Here is an 18,502-nt window from a genome sequence, read left to right as displayed (position 1 = left end):
TGTAGACAACGGTGGGGATAATTGGGGTTGAAGTAAGAGGGAGATGGTAAATATATATATATATATATATATATATATATATATATATATATATATATATATATATATATATATATATATATATATATATATATCAACGGATATAGTACTTTATTCACACTTTACTGTAAGTTATCCTGCTGTGAAATCTCTCAAACACCAACCAGTTAAACAAATCGACAAAAGGTCTCAGTAAACAATTCCAAAGGAATTACAAAAGATTATTTCAACCACAAAATTACAACAAACTAAACCAAAACCAAGGAAACTTTTAAAGTACAAAAAGTTTGTGAAGAGTGACAAATTTGATTAATACAATAACGATTTAATACTTGATCTCATACATTCATAAGAGAACAAGATGTATTTATTAGGACACTGCTCTGGCAACCCAAGGTCAAAAGCTCAAGTTTGGCCAATGTCTCGAACAAGGGTTTGCATTTAGACAAATTGCGATCCAAAGTGAAGACACAAAAAAGAAACAAATGACAGAAGTAGATCCAGATTTCTCACCATTAACCTTCTTAAACATCCCGTACATGTTCTCGAGGTAGTCATGATCCAGAAACCAAACAGCAAGATCTTTGTCATCCTCATCAAATGGAACTGTGAAACCAAAAAAAATGTAATCACAAAACAACCCAACAACGCTTTTCTTTCATCGCTATCAGACCGTCTCACCACAATATTGTGAGATTGGTGCACAGATTTAAGAGGTTGTTATTGCCTGAAATCTTACACCTCTCAGATTCAAATTTCATCCTGTAGATCAGTGCTTCTCAAACTATCTGATGTGGCGGACCGGCAGGTTTATTTTCCAATGTACCAGGGACCGGTACCATATTTGTGCCATATTATTATTTGTTTATGATCCGAGAAAATATTGTTTGAACATCCGTAGTAATATTAATTTATACCGGAAAAATATAATGAATAGAATAAATGTTGACACATTTTTTATATATATTTTGTAAACAAGTAATACAGTATTACAATATTTAAAAATATATTAAAAAAAAAAAAATCAAACTAGCAAAGCCTTCAAACATCGTTATTATAAACATATGTATACCGGTATATAAGTAATAAAATGAAAAATTATATATTTTAGTTATCTTGAACTCCATTGAATAAAGACATTAAAAGAAAGATTGAAAGAAAATGGGTAACATTACATTGAAGACAACTTTGAAAATGTCGTAATGTTAAAATATGAAATTGATGATAAAGGCATGTTAAATCCTTAACTTTTACTCATGTGAAAGGTGAGCCTGCTTCTTCTTTGTCAGCTTATCCAATCGTGGTTCAATTGAGGACAGTAACACGTGCAATGGAGAATGAATATCCACACTATTCCTGTACTTTGTCTTAATGATGCTCATGGTGGAGAAGCCAGTCTCGCAGAAGTAGGTTGAAGGAAATGGGAGAAGAGTTTTCAGAGCAATTTCAGTAAGCTCAGGATATTCTGCTTTCACTTTTATTCAAAAAGAAGCAAGTGCTGTTGTAGTTTCGAAACTCCTCTTCAATCCTTTGTCAGCAGACAGCTCCAACAATTTATCCTCCATAGTGACACCTAAGTCATCTCGCAATGGCTTAAACGGATTTCGGATCCATTCATTCCCTTTCCGTGGATCTTCTTCTTCTGGAAAGTAATGCTGAAAACGTTCTGCCAAATTCGTCAAGTGTTCTCTAATGACATTTCGTAGAGATGTAACATTAAGGTCTTCTGCATCAGCAATGACTGCCGCTAATTGGTGAAACATGTCATAACAATCTCTTGACACTCGACTCTATGCTTTGAGCTTTCGTTTTTGTCCATCGATCTTGGAAACTTGCCGCGGACAGGCAGTAGATGACTCGCGTACCGGCACCTGTCCGCGTACCACCACTTTGAGTAGCACTGCTGTAGATGACAGAGAGGGCTGGCAGGATAGCTTGAAGGTATGTGCACTCACCTTTGAACTGTTTAATCTGGGTATGAATGTTGACCCAGCTATAAAATGTCACCCTGGTGTTTTGCATATAGGGCAATGTATCAATGTGGATGCAGTCTATCGGAAGGATGTTAAGCTGAAGTACTCATCTGCCAGCACTAATGATGTTGGTGGAGGTTAAAGATGCCAGGGTAGCCTTCACAAAGAGGTGGGTTATTACCAGCGTCCTGAACAAATCTAAACAAATATTTTCAAGTATTTGCGTGTTTGTTTTGACATTTGTATGTTATTCTTTCACGGCCGAACAACATCACCGCGAGTCCCTAAATTTTGGCTGTAGGAACTTCAGAATCTGGGAAAAGTTGTAAGCTACCCCCTCTTCCCCCACAATATCCCCTCCTTCATGCCTGGTGTTGGCTTAATAGTTATGGTGGTGTGCTGGGGATCCTAGGATCCTGACTTCAAATCCCCCTTGGCTGTTGAATTAATACCAGGTGGGGTTGACTCTGCCTGTCATCCTTCCAAGGTTGGCAAAATGAGTGCCAGCTTGCTGGTAACCTGTGTCGGAGCAGTGACCCGTCCAGGATTGTGCCCAATAGCCAAGGAGACTGCTGAGGCAGCACCAACGCTCTCCACAGAGTATGGTCCCAATGGATGGAATGGATGGATCCCCTCCTTCAGGAAAATTATCTGTATGCCTGTGTAGTTCCGAAAATCATAATAAATAAAATAAATAGCTCCGCAAAGCGGGCGTAACCCCTCAGCCCATGCATTGTAAAAGGAAGCAGTGATATCACGATGATGCAGTCAGTTAGAGCACGTTGGACGTCATATCGAAAATCAGACTTCAAGATGGCTACCGTGGCGGCCAGTGAAAATCACAGCACGCCCATTTTCGAAAGGAACCTTCCTCTACTGAACTCCAACACACACTGCAAAAATGCATTTAATCGGACAAGCCAAGCCGTTCTCGAAATTGACGAAAACCAATTTCAAGACGACTGCCGTGGTGGCCACACTGAAAATCGCAGCATGCCCATTTTCAAAAGGAACCTTCCTCTACTCAACCCCAACACACCCTGCAAAAATGGATTTAATCGGACAAGGCGTTCTCCTCGAAATTGATGGTAACCAAAAGTTGACAGACGCCCGGACAACGCCTGTGACGACAATACCCCTTTTTCAGCCCAATTCGGGCTGAGGGGTAAAAATGACTGGGCCAATCTCCACCAAATTTTACAAACATGCTGGGGATACCCAGGGTCAGGTCATGGGTACAAAAAAAAAGGAAAAACAAAAATCCCCTCTCCAAGCACCCTAAAAGAAAGCGCTGCAAATGGTCTGCATTGAAAACGTTGAAATCTTGTAAATAACCTTGTTTGTGTATTTTTTTTTGTCACTCTTTCACAGCCGAAACTACCGCCAGGAAAAGTTAATCCAACCAGGCAGCACCGAGAGCACCCCCCCCCCCCCGGGCAGTGCCAGGTAGACTGCTACTTAAAAATACTAGCCAGCCAAACATCAGGCCTGGCGAGCTGGCTCGTGAATGAACTGGCCCTCTGTCCCCGCTTTCCCACCCTACCTGTTGAACCAACAAGCTGGGAATTATTTTGACCGTTAAATAATAAAACGACTGCACATGAGAATACAAAACTCCCCAAGTATAGGAAACCCAAAACTAGAATTTATTCTAATACAGTACTATGGAAAGTTGGCCACTTTACAGATTGCGAAAATGTTTGGAATCCAAGGTTAAACTAGAGATGATACAACTTCTACATTTATTACTTACAAGGAAGGAGTACCCGCCCCAGGAGACTGGAAAAGTTTCAGTTAATTTATCAATTTAAATAATATTTCATGAACTTCAAAAACATCAATTGTGTTGCACTCTTGGTTTAACACAGAGCCAAAGGTCTGAGCTACTTTACACCACCTAACGCAAAATAGTGGTACAACATGGGGCGGTGGTGGTTAGATTTGTCTCAAGAGTGCAAAATATCTATGTTGCGAAATAAGATTTGGCATGAACACTACTCATGCCTGTTCTACTGTCATTGCAAAAGTGAATGTTGAACTTTGCAATGCAGCGCAAGCAGCAGCCGCCATAAACGGGAGACAGACAAACACATCACAATATATACTGAAACGCAAAAGAAACTTACCACTTGTTTGAAATGTAATAAACTTGTAACAGTTCAAAACTAGAACGGGCACTCAGAGCGCATACCTTCGCCGCCACTACTTTTTTTGTTCTTGGTATGAGTGTGGGGAACTGGTTTCATATGAATGGTCTTATGACACAAACCACATATCTATAATGTCATGACCCCTCCCCCCGACTTTCGGGGGCTACGGACTAAACAACAATCAACTCACGTCGTTTTGGCGAGTCTTCACTCGCAAGCTCAGTGAATACAACGTTTCAACAAGAGAAGGTAATCTCGTTTGATGCTGGTTTCATGCAAATCTAATAAGAATTGACTGAGTTATGCCGAAAACCGCATATTTTTCAAGGGCGTGACCCCCCCCCCCCGACATTTTACCCCAACCGGTGACGTGTTATGACGTCATTGTGTCACAAGATTGGGCATTAAATTCTGAACATTTTGGTGCTAGGTTCATGTAAAGCGGACAAGAATTGACCGCGTTATGACAAAAACCGCATATTTTTCAAGGTCGTGACCCCCCTGACCTTTGACCCCTAACCGGTAACAAGAGTATGGGCGTCATTGTGTCATATTGCATATCACAATATGAGGCGTTGAATTCTGAACATTTTGGCGTTAGTTGCATGCAAATTGAATAAAAATTGACCGTGTTATCGTAAAAAGACGATTTTGACCTTTTCGTGACCTTGACCCGAACGATCCCAAAATCTAATCAAATGCTTCCTGGCTAATAACCGATCATCCCACCAAATTTCATGCAATTCGGTTTAATACTTTTTGAGTTATACGAATCACAAGATTACAAATAAATAAATAAATACACGCCGACCAAAACATAACCTTTCGCAGAATGCGAAGGTAAAAAGCAAACCAACAAGTGCTAATTGAAACATTGACATTTTATTGATGACATGTCAAGTTTTTGACCAAGATACACCATCTCATAAGTTTGTTCTACAGTACAGAACAGCACAGGGTCCAATGTCAGTCCCCTTTCAATAGCGTGTGTGGCCACCATTACTTTGGATACAGGCAGTGCATCGTCGGTGTATACTGCCTACCAGTCTTTGGATGGATTGCTGCTGGATTCTGTCCCACTCAGTCCTCAATGTCTGAAGCCATCTGACTTAGGACCATCTCCCTGTTCTGCCTTGCAGTGGTGACTCTTGGCCTCCCTGATCGAGGTCTGTCATCTGCAGAGTTGTGGAGGGTGTCTCTGTCCATCAGGGCTAATATTGTCTGGTGTGAACAGCCAAGGCGACGTGCCGCCTCACGGTAGCTCAATCCGCCTTGCAGTATGCCCAAGGCACACTGCCGTTGATCCCTTGACAATCGTGGCATGTTGATTGAAATGCCCATTTTGCACCGGCCTTTTTAAAGCCAATATCAAGACATCACGTGCAGCTCATTAAAATCATCCCGTACCCCTTGGCTAATCACTGACAGTCAAAACGGCTGTTCAACAGCTGTGCTATGAAGTGACCATTGAAGGTTCAAGTGACCATCCGTGACCGTTTTGTCTGACAGTGAGGACACTATTGTCCACAAACAAGTTCACACATTTACTACACGCAGTGTTATTGTTGATATTTGAAGGTTTAAAAGGTGGTAAGTTTCTTTTGCATTTCAGTATATATTAGATGACTTCCCTTCCAAGGAACTTAAACACAGAGAGATTATTGACCATTCGGCCCCTGAAGCCTGTACAATGATTGCCAACCGATGACTTTATTAATTTATTTTATTTAGATACAGTCAAGGCTCATGGAAAAGCTGGAACACAAAACGGATCAGGACGCAACAGGATAAAAAGGACCAGTAGCGAGAGGGTGGTGATACCACTAGTGGAGTTGGAGGACAAAATGGAGGGAGAATTGGACAAACAATGGGGTAGGGAGGAATGAGGTGGACAGGATGGATACAGAAGGAAACTTCTTCTTCCCCCATATTCTCATCCCCTCGCCCCCCTACCCCCCACCCATCTCCCTCTCCTCTCCCTCCCCCTTCCCGCTTCTCCTCCATTCTCCACTCTCCCTCCCCCTACTTCTCTACATTCTCCCCTCTCCCCCCCTCCTCTCCCCTCTCTCCCTCCTTTCAATGGGGGGTTTGCCATTGCCTTCCCAGCAGCAGCTCGGGCAGGAATTTGTAATTTGGCCATGGTGCCGGCGATAACTCGCCCACTCTTTGTGAAGGGCACCTTGGGGAACTTTCACATCCAGTAACTAATGTTGGAGACCGGACACCCAGTTAAATGCGCATGAACAACACACATATTGATAATTCACCCTGCCTGTGAAACACCAGAATTATATTTTATAGCTGAGTCGGTAGGGTAGACAGCTTTTCTTGACAGACAGGTATTTTGAATACCAGCTCTTAATAAGCCTGTACAATAATCTTGCCAAGAACCAATCATATTGCACCTAACCACGCACAGCCAATCAGTGTAACAGCGAACAGATGAATGGATAGTCATCTTCGTCTGAGATATTTATTACTTATTACTTATAGAACAAAGAAATTCAATATACTGTTCCCTTGGGAGGGGGCAGATATTAAGTTAGCATGGTCCGTATGTTCGAGTGGGTTAGAAAAAAATCAAACATTTTTGGGTGAACAGGGACCCATTAGGTTGTGCTGCTCTAATGTATGCCATGAGAGACCAGAAAGTCATTCTGCATTTTTGACCTCTCTCTGAACCAGGTGAAGCACCATACATGGTAAGGAGTGGGTGAACTTTGGATGCGTCAGCAATGCATGTGTGGGCAGATAAACCCCCATAGCCCTCACAGCCCCCGCTCTGGTAACAGGCGCCTGGCACGGAGCCGGCTATTACAAGGATTCCCCGAGGACGCACTGCAAGGAGTCGTGTTATTGAAACAGGTGGTGCTAGTGAAGACATCTTGCATGGAGTCACCATGGAGGTGATGACGTGCCACCATACTGGCTGGGACCGAATCGTGAGCAAAGGACGTACAGGAGCATGTGTAAAAAAAAAATAAAAAAAAATAAAAAAAAAATCCTGTACATGCGCTGTTCACTTTCTTGCATCTGACATCCCTTCCAGATCGCCGCCATTCTTCTCTTCTCTTCTCTTCTTGCTTGGGCTTTGCTCTACCTGCTTTCTGCTCTCCGTACATCCTGCTGTTCTCCCTGGCTGCCCGACAAGCTCTTGCCACTCTGATCTCCGTTCGCTACACGCTACACACACACACACACACACACACACACACACACACACACACACACACACACACACACACACACACACACACACACACACACACACACACACACACACACACACACACACACACACACACACACAATTTTCCCCGCTAAAGCAGGGGTTAGCCTTGCAGGCCCCATGACAATCTTCTCCACTTTACCCTATTTTCTGCATCTCCCCTTCTTAATCCCCTTGCCCACATTTCCTCTTCCACCACCTTCAGCCAAGTTTTTCTCGGTCTTCCCCGTCCTCTACTTCCGACTACACTCATTTCCAACACTCCTCTCACCCAGTCACTTTCATCCTTCCTCAACACATGACCCAACCATCTCGACCTGTTTCTCTTCACAACATCCATCACAGACTCTATTCCCATCATCTTCCACAGGTTATCATTTGTCTTCCTCTCTCTCAACGATACTCCACACATCCACCGAACCATTCGCATTTCCACCCTTTCCAGCCTTTGTTGCTGCTCCATGTTCAGTACCCATGTCTCACTCCCATAAATCATCGTACTCCTCACACATGGAGCTTACACCTTTCCCTTCAACTTCAACGACACTCCCCTCTTCGTCAGTACGCCACTCAGTTCCCGAAACTTCTTCCATGCACATCTCACTCTAGCAACCGTCGAAGAGTCTGATCCACCTTCTCCATTCAGCATGTCTCCGAGATAGCAAAATGTTTTCACACCTTCCAGCTTCACACCATCTCCAAGATCCAACTCAACAAATCGTCTTTATCTGCTGCTCCCTCGATGCACACCTTACACTTGAATGTAGCTGCCACACTGGTTAATGACCCTCTCACCCCACTACATTTTCGATGAACCCATTCAGCACACATTGTACACTGAATGGAGTTCACTCCGACACCCTTCCTGCACACAGAACATGGCCACTTCCCAGTCCTTTCCACCTCACCACATGCTTTACCACTTGCCATCACCTTCGTCTTTCCGATATTCACCTTCAAACCTTTTGCCTCCATACATTCCTTCCACTTGTTCATCTTCTCCTTCAGTCCATCCATACTCTCAGCAATCAACACCAGATCATCTGCATACAGCAGCTCCCACGATAAAACCTCCTTTACCCTCCGAGCCAGCACCTCCATCACAACTACAAATAGAAGTGGACTTGGTACCAACCCCGGGTGCACCCCTACCCTCACCTTAAACTCACCACTGTTCCCGTCCTTCGTCCTTACAGCTGTGCGTGCTCTCTCGTACATTGCCATCACTACTCTGATCAACCATTCCTCCACTCCTAACTTCCTCAATGCCCATGTCATAACTTCATGTGGAACCCCATCAAATGCTTTCTCCAGATCAACAAACCCAAAAAATAACTTCTTCCTCTTCTCCTGCAACTGCCTTACAATAAAAATTGCATCTGTCATTCCTCTTCCTGGCATAAATCCAAACTGCATTTCGTCAATCTTTACCTTCTTCCTTATCCTCTTCTCCAACACCCTTTCCAATACCTTCATTCCATGCTCCAATAACTTTATTGCTCTATAGGAGCCACAGTCCAGAGGGTCACCTTTCCCCTTGTACAGAGGGACGAGGGTACTCAGTTCCCAATCTACTGGAATGCGGCCTTCTTTCACCACCAGATTACAGATCTCTGTCATTCTCTTCACACCCCAACTTCCCGCTGCCTTCAACATATGTCCCACAACTCCCGTCGGCCCTCCTGCTTTTCTACTCTTATAGCTTCCTCAACTTCCTTCTCAGTTATCGTCTCTGCTGGTCCTAAAACTGGGTTACTCTCGATGTTGCTATCCCATTCATTTTCAACATTCAACAGCCTTTCCATAAATCTCTTCCATCTGAGTCCACAACGATTTGTCCCACTTCATCCTTCAAGCAACTCACCCCCGTCACATCAAATATCTCTCTCGCTATCTGCTTTGCAATCCTGAATACCGCTCTCTTACCCTACTCCGAATCCAAGCTTTCTCCGAACATTTTCCTATGGGCCTCCTGTGCCTTTGCAACCTCTTTCTTTGCAGCCTTCTTGGCTTCCTTATAACTTTCATGTGCAGCCTCTTCTTCCACCGAATCCTTTGCCTTTGGCCATTCCTTGAACTTCTTCCTCTTCTCTTCAATCGTCTTTTCAACTTCATCACTCCCCTCCCCCCCCCACCATGTTTCCGAGTGCCTCGGTGGTCCTTTTGTCCATCCACATACCTCACCAACGGCTCCCAATAGACTATCTTTCATTGACATCCAACCACATCATCTTCAACCATACTCAGCCCCTCTCTTAATGCTTCCTTCACACCTTCATCATGGTACTTCACCTGCTGAATTCTCCGTGCACCTTTCACCCATATATCGCAGACAGCCAGGTGGTGCTGCGAAACAGTCTCCTCCCCTGGCATCACCTTTGTGTCCCAGAGGTTTCCCCCTATCTTGCCGACGCACCATCAGGTCGTCAATGGTTGTCGTCGACCCACCGGACGTGTATGTAATAAGCTTATTATCCGCTTTCTGGAATTGAGTATTACAAATGAACAAATCAGCTCCATCAGCAAACTCCAAGATCCTTTCACCTTCTCCATTTCTCACACCATATCCATAACCCCCATGGACTCCCTCAAAACCGTCTGACTCCTTCCCACATGTCCATTCAAGTCTCCTCCAACCACAACAACTTCCTCATCTTTCACATTTTCCATCAACTTCTCCATCGCACACCAGAACATGTTCTTCTCTTCATCGCTTCGACCAACCTGCGGGGCATATCCCGAGATGACGTTCACCAAGAGCTTTCCGATCACGATTCTCACCATCATCAACCTTTCACTCAATCTAGTCACACTCACGACACTGTTCGCTTCACCCAACTGGATGCTTCAACTCTCCGCTGGGTGACACAGCTGTGGGTTGGTTTGTGCTACTTGCTGCACCATGCTGCACACTTCTTTGTGCTGTGGCCTGGAGATGTTAGTTATGGTGGAGTTAGTTTGATCCCCAGTATCGGTATCCTTTAAAAAAAAACAACCTTACCTGGCCCCATATGGTGCATGATTAACTGTGTGCTGGTAGCACCATAGATTATAATTTTTCTGCATCAAGTGCATTTTGTTTTACTGGGTACATCATTTTATTTCTTTTTTTTTATTTGCCATTTTCATTGTTAACCTCCGCCATCGAAGATGGACGGAGGTTACTGTTTTCACCCCTGTCTGTTTGTTTGTGAACAGTATTACAGAAAAACTCCTGGACGGATTTCGACGAAACTTGGTGGGCGGATTAGGTATGGTCCAAGGATCATGCCATTAGATTTTGGACTTGGTCCAAAGTCCAATATGGCCGCTATGGCGGGCATTTTGAAAAAAATATTTGAATTTCTACATGTTTTAAGTGATTTCCAACCAAAAATAAATAAATTTGTTAGAGAAAAAAAGAAAAGAAAATTTAGCAACTTTTTTTCAAAAAAATTTCTATTTTATTTGAAAAATATTTGAATTTTGTTTTCCATTTCTACATGTTTTAGGTGATTTCCAACCCCCCAAAAAAATTTAAGAGAAAAAAAAAATTTTGAACCTTTTTTTTCAAAAAAAATTTCGATTTTATTTTTTGGGCATTTCTACATGCGCGTCGATCTAGTCTAGTTTATTCAATCGTGGTTCAGTAGAGTCTGATCCGTTTTGACCTACAATGAATTTGATATTAGGTTCACTTAAGTGACCCAGCAGTATTGGCAGCGGAGGTTTTGCACTCTACCGAGTGCTCCCCTTCTAGTTACGATCTGCGTTTCATCTCAGGATTCTCGGATGGTGTTGAAATGTCCCTCCTTTGAATAAACCGGTTACACCGTAAGTGAACATGTCGTGTAGTGGATCACCATACAATCCTCGCTCGGCACGCCTAAAACTGTTTCGGCTTTTGATAAATCCATTGGGGTGGTAAAATTGGTCATGGTCTCTTGGAGAGACCAGTGGGATTCGCCTTTCTGATGAGGAGACTGGGGAAAAAAAACAAACCACGTGAACCGCTTGAGCGTGACCCTACTTTGATGTCGGCCATTTGCAAAGCTGCAATAGTTTGGACGTGGTGGGTCAGCATTAAAAGACCCCCAACGCGACAATACTTTTCCATGAAATTGAAGGGCATTATCACACAACTGATAAATCACCACAATGTATGAGATTTGAACTTGGGCTACTCACTCAGAGGGGAATGCCAAACAGATAAACACCTTTTGAAGTCACTAAAAATGAGGCAATGCAGACTTGAACAGATGGAAAGACAAACTCAGACGATGAACGGAGTTCTTACGACTCAGACTTTGATACATCAATCCCAGAGGCTCACCTGCAAAGCAGTTTGATACATCAAGAACACCCTTGTGCCAAGCTCCAAGCAGAACTCCCACCACACGCTTCTGGTTTCCCACCTTGCCGATCCTATGACCAAAAAAAACCCCCACATTTCCTTCACTCATTAAAATAGCACCGGTGTATGTTAAATACCATGGTTATTACACATGATGTAAACAAAAATTAAAGGCTTTTAGATATGGACTAAAATGACAAAAATGCTCCAAAGGAACTAGAGAGTACATGGAACGCCTTACCCCACGTAGTCTTGAGAAACAGGACATGGGAAGGCTCTTTTAAACTTTTGCTTTCCATTTCTGAATACAATCTATATTTCCTTTGAGTCTCGATTTTGGATTAATCTCAATATTCCCCAACACTGAGAGCACCATCTACAAGTTTGATTGGTTGAGATGGCATGAAATGGTGAAATATTGTCCAAATACTGCTAAACTGGAGGTTTTTGGAAGTGCCAGTAAGGCACTTGAGTTATACGGTGTTCAGGGATATAATTCAATTGAAATGAAAGATTTAAAGGCTGTGGGGGAGGGGGGGACCCGCCGTTGTTGCACAGTGTTTTACACCACCTTATTTAACATGGTACATTAGTTCTTCATGCCTGATGTTTGCATCCCTTATGACATCCCAAAAACAGTAAGTTTCCTGTTTGGAATGATTTTCAATTTCATCTGATGGCCAGACAGGGAGACAGTAAAATTTTTTTAACCTTTCTCCTCTATGTGCATGCACGATCGGGACGAGATTCCATTGAATTTCCAAAGTACGTACTGCTACACTAAACTGCATTGGAGAGTGCCAGAGAAGGCTTTTTTTGGTTGTTTTTTTTTGGCAATAAAATTTTTTCTCGTCTGCGGGTTCATGGTGGAGGGAGAAGCATGCAGATTTTTTTTTTTTAATGTTAATCGTATAACATCCTTCCCGGTGTGAGGGGGATATTTATTACAAGTCACAATAAAATACACCAATTATGTGCATAAGAACCATATAAATCAGAGAAGTGGGGGAATCATCATATTATGGACAGACAGAAGGAACCATCCTGATTCAAATGAACTTAAAATATTGGTTTAACGCAGGGGTCACAAAATATTTTTCATCGTGGGCCAGAACCAAAATTCCTTAGCACCTTGCGGGGGACACAACCAAAGACATTTTAAACAAGAAGGACACTCGGTAGAGCACATACCTCCACCACGTAATGCCTGATCCACGAGAACATATCGGGCCCAATACATTTTTGAAATATCATGTTATACAGTACGATATCGTTTTTGGCACCGTCTCTCAATGGTGAAGAATCACTTCAGAAATTAAATAATTCTCGTATCCAGATACGGATTCGGATCTTCACCAAAATCGAATCAATTCTTCCCAGTCACACACCCAACATGTCCCACAAAATGTCATCGGGACCCGTCCACAACTTTTTGAGACATCCTGTACACAAACAAACAGACAGACACACAGAAAGGGGTGGAAAACACAACCTCCTTCCACCTTCAGTGGCAGAGGTAACAAGTAAAAGTGACATTCTGTGGACACCACCATTTTAAAATGTTCCAGCACAAAAGTTTATCCATTTGCTCCCCATACCCGCAAACATTATCATCTCAGGAAATTAAGGTCATTAAACACGAGTATTACAGTAACAACTGAATAAAATTGAGATATAATAGCACCTTACAATCGCCACATCACTTCATCTGGCCTACATGGGGAGATAAAGAGATACAGACGCACATCTATACTCATTCATGACGAGATGAACGCTGAGCAAAGTGGCTGTGGATGATGAAGATGGGAGGGTCGGGGGAGGGAGGTAAGCGGTAAACGTGAGTGCCAAATAGCTTTGAAACAAGACGTGCAACACCACTTTATCATTTGATACCCATCGCGGTTCACCGGGTCACTGAGCTTCGACGCATAGCACTGTGACGACCCTCCATCGTGACAAGATGGGTATCGACCAAAACGAGCATGGGTGGTGGAGGAGGGAGGCGTCTGGCAGACTACTCGCCGCAAAAAGATATTTGAAATTTCGGCACGCAAGACTATGACATCAAATGATTCCTACAGCCGCTTGCAACGCAGCACATCATAAGAAAACAATATCTGTGAAAGGGTTAGTAAAAAGTTCAAAAATTAGTTTCATAGAGCAGCAAGTTTTGGAAATACAGTCAGTGCAACCAGCCTGTTTCAATAATTGTGATTGGGTACTTATTGTATATAAAAGAGGGGCATGCATTTACCAATATAAAGTCGATCAATGAGTAATATAAAATATGAATGAAATTCGTCCAATCCGAAACTTCCTCTCCTGTAACACATCCATCTGGAGACGAGTGCAGTCCTGGGGAGATGTAATACGCCGATAGAGGATGCAGTCGTCTGCAAAGAAACATGACGTGGAGCTTGAACAGCTATCTGGTAAATCGATATTAATGAAGATCAGGAAAAGAAGTGGGCTCAACGCACTACCCTGAGGAACTCCAGATGTTACTTGGGCTTCAGACAAAAGTTGGCCACCAATCAAGACTTGTTGGGTGCAGTTATGGAGGAAGTTTTTTTTTTTTTTTAATCCACTCTAGAACTCAACTTTCAACAGAGGTCTTCGGTGGGACACCTTGTCGAAGGCTTTTGCAAAGTCCAGCAAGATGAGGTCTATTTGTCCCTTCTCTTCTAGTCCTCTAGCACAGTTATCCGTGGTGAGGATCAATTGCGTATCGTAAGATCTATGTTTCCTAAAGGCATGCTGTGCGTCTGTTAGTATCTGATGGTCGATGAGATGATGTATGATGGCACAATGCATACGCTCACACAGCTTGCAGAGGACTGATGTCAATGAGATAGGCCAATAATTTGAATCAGACGATTGGCAGCACTTCTTGAAGATTGAGACGATGGTTTCTTTCTTCCAAGATGGTACACTGCCCAGATCCAGGGATGCCTGAAAGAGTAAGGTGACTGCAGGTGAGATTTATTCAGCACTTTTCTTAAGCAGTTTTCGCACAGAGATACTGTCGGGCCCAGCTGCTTTGTGTGGTTTAAGGTTTTTGAGAAGCTTGGTTACTCCTTTGCAGCCAACAGTGGTGTTTATCCATGGTTGGATGAAGGCTGGATCCAAGATCAGGTCGTGATGAGTCACTGCCATCAGTAAATACTGAAGAGAACTAACTGCCTGTTCAAGATGTTAGCTTTAGACCTCGCCAGGCCAGTCATGCGTACAGTAGAGGCAGTGATCTCACCAGGCCAATCATCTGAACAGTAAAGGTAGACATCTCGCCAGGCCAGTCATCTGTACAGTAGAGGCAGAGATCTCACCAGGCCAGTCATCTGAACAGTAAAGGTAGACATCTCGCCAGGCCAGTCATCTGTACAGTAGAGGCATAGATCTCGCCAGGTCAGTCATCTGTACAGTAGAGGCATAGATCTCGCCAGGTCAGTCATCTGTACAGTAGAGGCATAGATCTCGCCAGGTCAGTCAGGCATACAGTGGAGGCAGAGATCTCGCCAGGTCAGTCATCTGTACAGTAGAGGCATAGATCTCGCCAGGTCAGTCATCTGTACAGTAGAGGCATAGATCTCGCCAGGTCAGTCAGGCATACAGTGGAGGCAGAGATCTCGCCAGGTCAGTCATCTGTACAGTAGAGGCAGAGATCTCGCCAGGCCAGTCATCTGTACAGTGGAGGCAGAGATCTCGCCAGGTCAGTCATCTGTACAGTAGAGGCAGAGATCTCGCCAGGTCAGTCATCTGTACAGTGGAGGCAGAGATCTCGCCAGGTCAGTCAGGCGTACAGTGGAGGCAGAGATCTCGCCAGGTCAGTCATCTGTACAGTAGAGGCAGAGATCTCGCCAGACCAGTCATCTGTACAGTAGAGGCAGAGATATCGCCAGGTCAGTCAGGCATACAGTGGAGGCAGAGATCTCGCCAGGTCAGTCATCTGTACAGTGGAGGCAGAGATCTCGCCAGGTCAGTCATCTGTACAGTGGAGGCAGAGATCTCGCCAGGTCAGTCAGGCGTACAGTGGAGGCAGAGATCTCGCCAGGTCAGTCAGGCGTACAGTGGAGGCCTTGATCTCGCCAGTCATGCCTATAGTGAAGGCCTCACCGGTTAAAATGATCCACAACGCTGAGGAGGACGAGTGGATGCACAACCACTTTCTCCACTGCGTGTTCCGGCATATCGGCACAAGAAAATGGCGAGATCCGACTTGGTTAAAGCACGAACGAGATTGAAGAAAGGACCCAACAGAGCACGTTCCAGTAACGGCGAGTGAGTAAAACCATAAAGGTGACGTCAGAACGCAATTGTTTAATGAATTCCGGTTTCACTCGTCGAGTATTAATATTTCCTTACTTCGTTCGCTCTTTAATACATTGTACTTGCGCTGTATGTGTCCAACGTTGAGATCGAAAGACAATATTGACAGAAAAAAAAAAGAAGTATAAATCGTGTTGGTTGAGCGTATGGCAAGGCGTGTTGGGCCGAATGGCCTTCTCTAACGCCAAGGTTCCCTGTGTGTGCACCTTCCCTTTATTGACCCCCCCCCCCTCTCCCGTGTCCCCTCTACATTACAATGCACAAACAAGAAAAAGAGCAGTTTGCAGACCCTCACCAGGAGTTGTTTTGTGTGGTGTTTGTGTACTGGTGTGTTCCGTAATTAATAAGACTATTAGAACTGTCACTTTATAGCCGCTGTTAGTAATGACCAGTTCAGCCATTACACAGAATTTAAAACTTAAAAAAAAAACATGGCTGGCGATTTAACGTGACTGATGACGTCATCAAACAATTTTTTTTTGTGCACCATTTTATCCCTGCATGACCCTCAAAAAGATTTCATACTGATCGGATGTGGCGTGATACATATGCAATTATGACGTCATCACGAAGGCGTGTATGACGTCATAACAAAATCACACATTCCCCGTGAGGAGTACTTTGTGATAAGTTTCAATTTTTTTCTTTGGTGCGGTTTCAGATACAGATGTCCAAAGTTTTTCTGTTTTTCAAACATGGCTGCCACACCACGTGACCTTTGACGTCATAATTATCGATAAAAACACTCAACATGAGTCGTTGCATCAATGGAGAAAATTTCGTCTCAATCCGACACGCGTTGCGGAGAAAAACACGAAAGTTCTGTGCGAACAAACAAACAAACAAACAAACTAGAGGGGGAGCACTCGGGAGAGTGCAAAACCTCCGCCGCCAATACTGCTGGGTCACTCAAGTGAACCTTATATCTTATTCATTAAATATGATGTCAACAGTGCTGATAGAGTTATAGTTCTTTTCTCCAACATTTTTTTTGGGGGGGGTGGTTGAAAATCACTTAAAACATGTGGAAATGCAAAAAAAAGAAATCGAAATTTTGTTGAAAAAAAAGTTGCAAAATTTTTTTTCTCTAACAATTTTTTTTGGGGGGGTGGGGGTTGGAAATCACTTAAAACATGTAGAAATGCAAAAAAAAATTCTCTAACAATTTTTTTTTTGGGGGGGGGGAGGACCAAGTCCAAAATCTAATGGCATGATCCTTGGACCATACATAATGCCCCCACCAAGTTTCGTCGAAATCCGTCGAGGAGTTTTTCCATAATAGTGTTCACAAACAAACAAACAAACAAACAAACAAACAAACAAACAGAAAGGGGTGAAAACAGTTACCTCCGATCTTCGATGGCAGAGGTTAACAAGCATCCAAATTAATTAAGTGACCCAACTTTAAACGAGTAAAGACATTCTCTGAGAACTTTTATGCTATTCATTTGGAGAAGGAAAGCAATGTGATAGATAAACCGACTTATGTAGGAACATAAAAGTTATTGACTTGTCCAAGTTGTTGATGTCTGACTATTGCCACAACAGCTTAAAAAAAGCTATTATGAAAGACATAAATATTTATGACACAAGCAACTATGAAAGAGATAATAGACTATTTTCTACCAAAAAACCAAAAAGTCATTGGAAAATGTAAAGACAAGTTGGGGAGGGGGGGGGGGAGGGCAGATAATGAGTGAATTTGTAAGATCAAGGGCAGTCTTATACTTACAAGTGTGGTGGTTCTAAAAGTCATAAAAAGTTGAAAGGGATAAAGAAGAATGTAATCAAAGACATGATAAATTTCAAGCATTATTATGATTGTTTAGTTCAAGGAAAGAAGAGCAGAGGAAGATGAATAGTATTAGAAGTTATAAGCATCAGATATATTCAGAACAAGTATACAAGAAAACATTGCGAGTATTTGATGCTAATATATATATATATATATATATATATATATATATATATATATATATATATATATATATATATATATACATATATATATATATATATGAATGGAATTAATACTTTACCAGATGGATACAAGTACAGAATTTATAATACAAGTTTTCTTCCTTAATAAATAAGCCATTACACATCTGAAGATTTGGATGAATTTGCTGGTGAGGAACTTGGTCCAGAAGACAGCTATGATACTGACAGCTTATGTTCAAATGTTAGTTATCCTATGTTAGTTATCCTTCTATGAAAGTAGTTTAATAGATGATGAAGATGCTGATAATGGTGAATACCCTGATGATGTAAATGATGATGATGATGATTGTGAAGCATATAAATAAGTTGATTCGAAAATATGATTTATTGGAGGATGAAATAATTTTAAAAGAAATCATACTATATAAATTAACAACACGCTAAATCCAAGTGATATACAAGATTCTGAAACTTTATGTTTTGAGGAACTCGAAGGAGTCTGCTGAGTTGT

At 42.7% G+C, this 18,502-nt stretch overlaps 1 protein-coding gene across 1 annotated transcript in view; it reads right to left on the bottom strand.

The window, feature by feature from the left end:
- The window catches only part of PSMD7 (proteasome 26S subunit, non-ATPase 7), a 38,607-nt gene extending 22,520 nt beyond the window's left edge, over nt 1-16,087 (bottom strand). Inside the window, exons 1-3 of the mRNA XM_085879538.1 lie at nt 15,838-16,087; nt 11,704-11,795; nt 553-645 (exon numbers count right to left, since the gene is read on the bottom strand). Coding sequence (XP_085735664.1) covers nt 553-645; nt 11,704-11,795; nt 15,838-15,911 — 259 coding nt within the window. The 5' untranslated portion in view covers nt 15,912-16,087. The remainder of the gene's footprint in view (nt 1-552; nt 646-11,703; nt 11,796-15,837) is intronic.
- Nucleotides 16,088-18,502: the final 2,415 nt, after the last annotated feature.

This window comes from Eptatretus burgeri, chromosome 4 (assembly GCF_056783735.1).
Source record: "Eptatretus burgeri isolate ZD-2024b chromosome 4, Ebu_testis_v1, whole genome shotgun sequence".
Classification (NCBI taxonomy): Eukaryota; Metazoa; Chordata; class Myxini; order Myxiniformes; family Myxinidae; genus Eptatretus; species Eptatretus burgeri.
The sequence above is the reverse complement of the archived record's forward strand: the minus strand, read 5'-3'. Positions and strand labels throughout refer to the sequence as shown.